This window comes from Laetiporus sulphureus (genome assembly GCF_001632365.1).
Source record: "Laetiporus sulphureus 93-53 unplaced genomic scaffold LAESUscaffold_45, whole genome shotgun sequence".
NCBI lineage: Eukaryota > Fungi > Basidiomycota > Agaricomycetes > Polyporales > Laetiporaceae > Laetiporus > Laetiporus sulphureus.
This window is the reverse complement of record NW_024468554.1, coordinates 236,086-238,452: the sequence shown is the minus strand read 5'-3', so window position 1 is coordinate 238,452 and position 2,367 is coordinate 236,086. Positions and strand designations below refer to the sequence as shown.

General features: G+C 55.6%; 1 protein-coding gene across 1 annotated transcript; it reads right to left on the bottom strand.

Annotated features, from left to right (window-relative positions):
• Positions 1–542: 542 nt before the first annotated feature.
• Positions 543–2,367, bottom strand: LAESUDRAFT_815044 (uncharacterized protein). The gene is made up of 5 exons (XM_040914650.1): positions 2,217–2,367; positions 2,037–2,160; positions 1,838–1,985; positions 1,693–1,770; positions 543–1,242 (listed from the first exon to the last, which is right to left on the bottom strand). The coding sequence occupies exons 2-5, from the start codon at positions 2,045–2,047 to the stop codon at positions 826–828; spliced, it is 654 nt and encodes a 217-aa protein (XP_040760582.1). The 5' UTR covers positions 2,048–2,160; positions 2,217–2,367; the 3' UTR covers positions 543–825.

Below are 2,367 nucleotides of genomic sequence, written 5' to 3'. Positions count from 1 at the left end.
TGCGGCTGGTTTCTCGATCACGCTAACAGGGAATCCCTCTGCTCGTAGAGATCGCGCCAACTCGCTTGACGAGGGCAGCGACAGATAGAAGCTCTCGGTCAGCTTCCGGATCCAATTCGTTTCTCTGAGGCCATCTCGGCCCCTGCCCGTGTCAAGGCAAAGTGCGGTAAGCCCTGCACTTCCTTTGCACGCTGACCTCGGGTCTCATCTTTTCCGGTAAGCTTCCATGGCATGGAATGTTTGGTGAACTCTGAGCTCTTTGTTCGCTCACACGCATCTAGGCCACTTCGAAGTGCTCTGGGCTTCATCTGAGCGGCCGAGTCATTTTTCGCCCTCTCACATCTTCCGTTTTGAGTGTGAGTTTTTCCAAAGAAGAGCCGTCGAAGAGGGTTCCCGTGAGTCATCCCCGCATCAAACATCCACCAGGTTCTTCATCGCATCTGTGCGTTCCATCTAGACCTCATTCTGCTGGCCACGGGTCTCTGAGCCCGAACATCGCACGCTCCAGGCTAGCGGAATGAATTCTTCGTGCAGATCGGTCTGGGGACGGCCAGCAAAGGCTGCCTGCCTCCCATTTGTCATTCACGCATGTTCTCTTCGCGATCTTAAGACACGTTTTGACATTGTACATTACCGTGAGTCCCTGTCCATGGCCCTTATCGCGCTCGATGTTTGATGAATCATGTTAAATATAGTCATGTTTGTATTCAGCCATGTAACAATCTACATTAGAATAGTGTAATAAATCGAGGATAGGAGTAGATCACCCACGTCCTCATACGTGAACGCAACCACTCCTCTCCGCATTGACGGTCGCTCACCTGATCAGAAGCGATGCGACGGGAGCGTGAGAAGAACGGCCTCGAGGTGCAGATACCTCGAGTGCTCTTCGCGACGTGCAGGTTCTCGAGTGAGAACCGCTTGAAACGTTCCCGCGACCTCGTTCTCAGCGGTCGCGCCAGCTGCAGCCATGTGCTTCGTGCACGGAGATACGCGTGGGGAGCGGCAGACCAGCGCGGTCAGATGGCACCCTCCTGAGGCTAGACGTGCACCGGATCCTGTGTCCGTCGTGCCCGCGCCAGCCTCTGCCCAGTCGTCTTCTCCTCGGTTCGGTCGGGCTGGCTCCCCACAGTCTGGTGTTGGCATCGACTGCTTGAGGAGCAGATGTTCGAGCTCATTGTGCACGTATGTTGCAGGGAGGTGCATCGAAGCCGACGCATGGTGGTGGAGGATGGCATCAGCCTATTGCATGCCATTGCGGTGGGTGAGCGGGCGTGCCAAGTAACCTTGTATCCTGCGTCATCCAGGTCAATGGCGAGCCATTAACAGAATACTCACTGGCGGCCGTCCCAGAGATCGGGTACTGTAAGTGACAGCCTGTTCGCTAGAATCATGTCAAGCTGCATCCCGCGTCAGCGAGCACCGAAGTCATCGTTCCGTTCGCTGCAGGCTTTGGTGGAACAGGAAGCGGGCTACTGCGGAGCGTATCAAACACGCGCTGCGCGTGTTAAGTGTGTTCCGGATGAACCACCCCGCAAAGCGCCGTCCAACAGTCGACTCTGCGATATGCACCATGTTCTACCAACGCTGTCAGGAATGCACCGATCACAGGCATGAGAATGCATCCATACCTCGTCGATCACGAAATCCAAGGCCATCCAGCAGGCCCTTGTCGTTCTCGAGACGGCTTACGCTCCGACTCGCCTGCTTCATAACCATCATCTGCTGAACCATCTCCTCCTCGTCCGCGTCGAGGAAGTTGGCGAGTTTCTTCGCGTCCAACGACGTGTACAGCCAGGAAGCTGCGCAGAGTCGGCACCGGGGCCTGTGCGCGTACCAAGGAAAGGAAGAGCGCGGGCTCTACTGGGGGATCCTCGACGTAGGCCGCGAGCAGTTCGGGGTCCTCGTATGGTGGTGGGTTCGCTGAGATGAACTTGGGGCATGCGTAGAGGAACAGCTCCTCGAAGGCCGGAATGCCTTCCTCGCTACGAAACGGACACTTTGTTAGTAAACGGTGAGCGTGGATGAATACTCACCCCCGAGACATATTCGAAAACTGCTCGCCGTACCGCTCCTTGACGATGTTAGAAATGTTGTCATCGGCGAAAGCGCATTGCAGATCGCGAAGAGAGCATACATCCGGTGGGCAGTTTTGTTGATCTGTAAACAGAGAGTGTCATTCAAGTCATCGGAGGCGTGCATCATCCGCAACGAACCTGGTCATACTGATAGCTCCAAGTGTGATATTGCCGCATACGGAGGATGAAGTTCAGGATGGAGACGAACGCGCGGATTGCGTCGGGTCTCAAAGCAAGCGTGCAATTGGCAGCTGTCTGGGAGAACTCTTCACTGCCAGCTTGATGCGTC

Excerpts from the sequence above, each read along its gene's own strand:
- LAESUDRAFT_815044 (XM_040914650.1), bottom strand. Across the intron at positions 1,771-1,837 it reads CCGCGCTCTTCCTTTCCTTG|AAACTCGCCAACTTCCTCGA; the intron begins GTACGCGCACAG and ends TTGGACGCGAAG. Across the intron at positions 1,243-1,692 it reads TGAAGCAGGCGAGTCGGAGC|GCTGATGCCATCCTCCACCA; the intron begins GTAAGCCGTCTC and ends GGCATGCAATAG.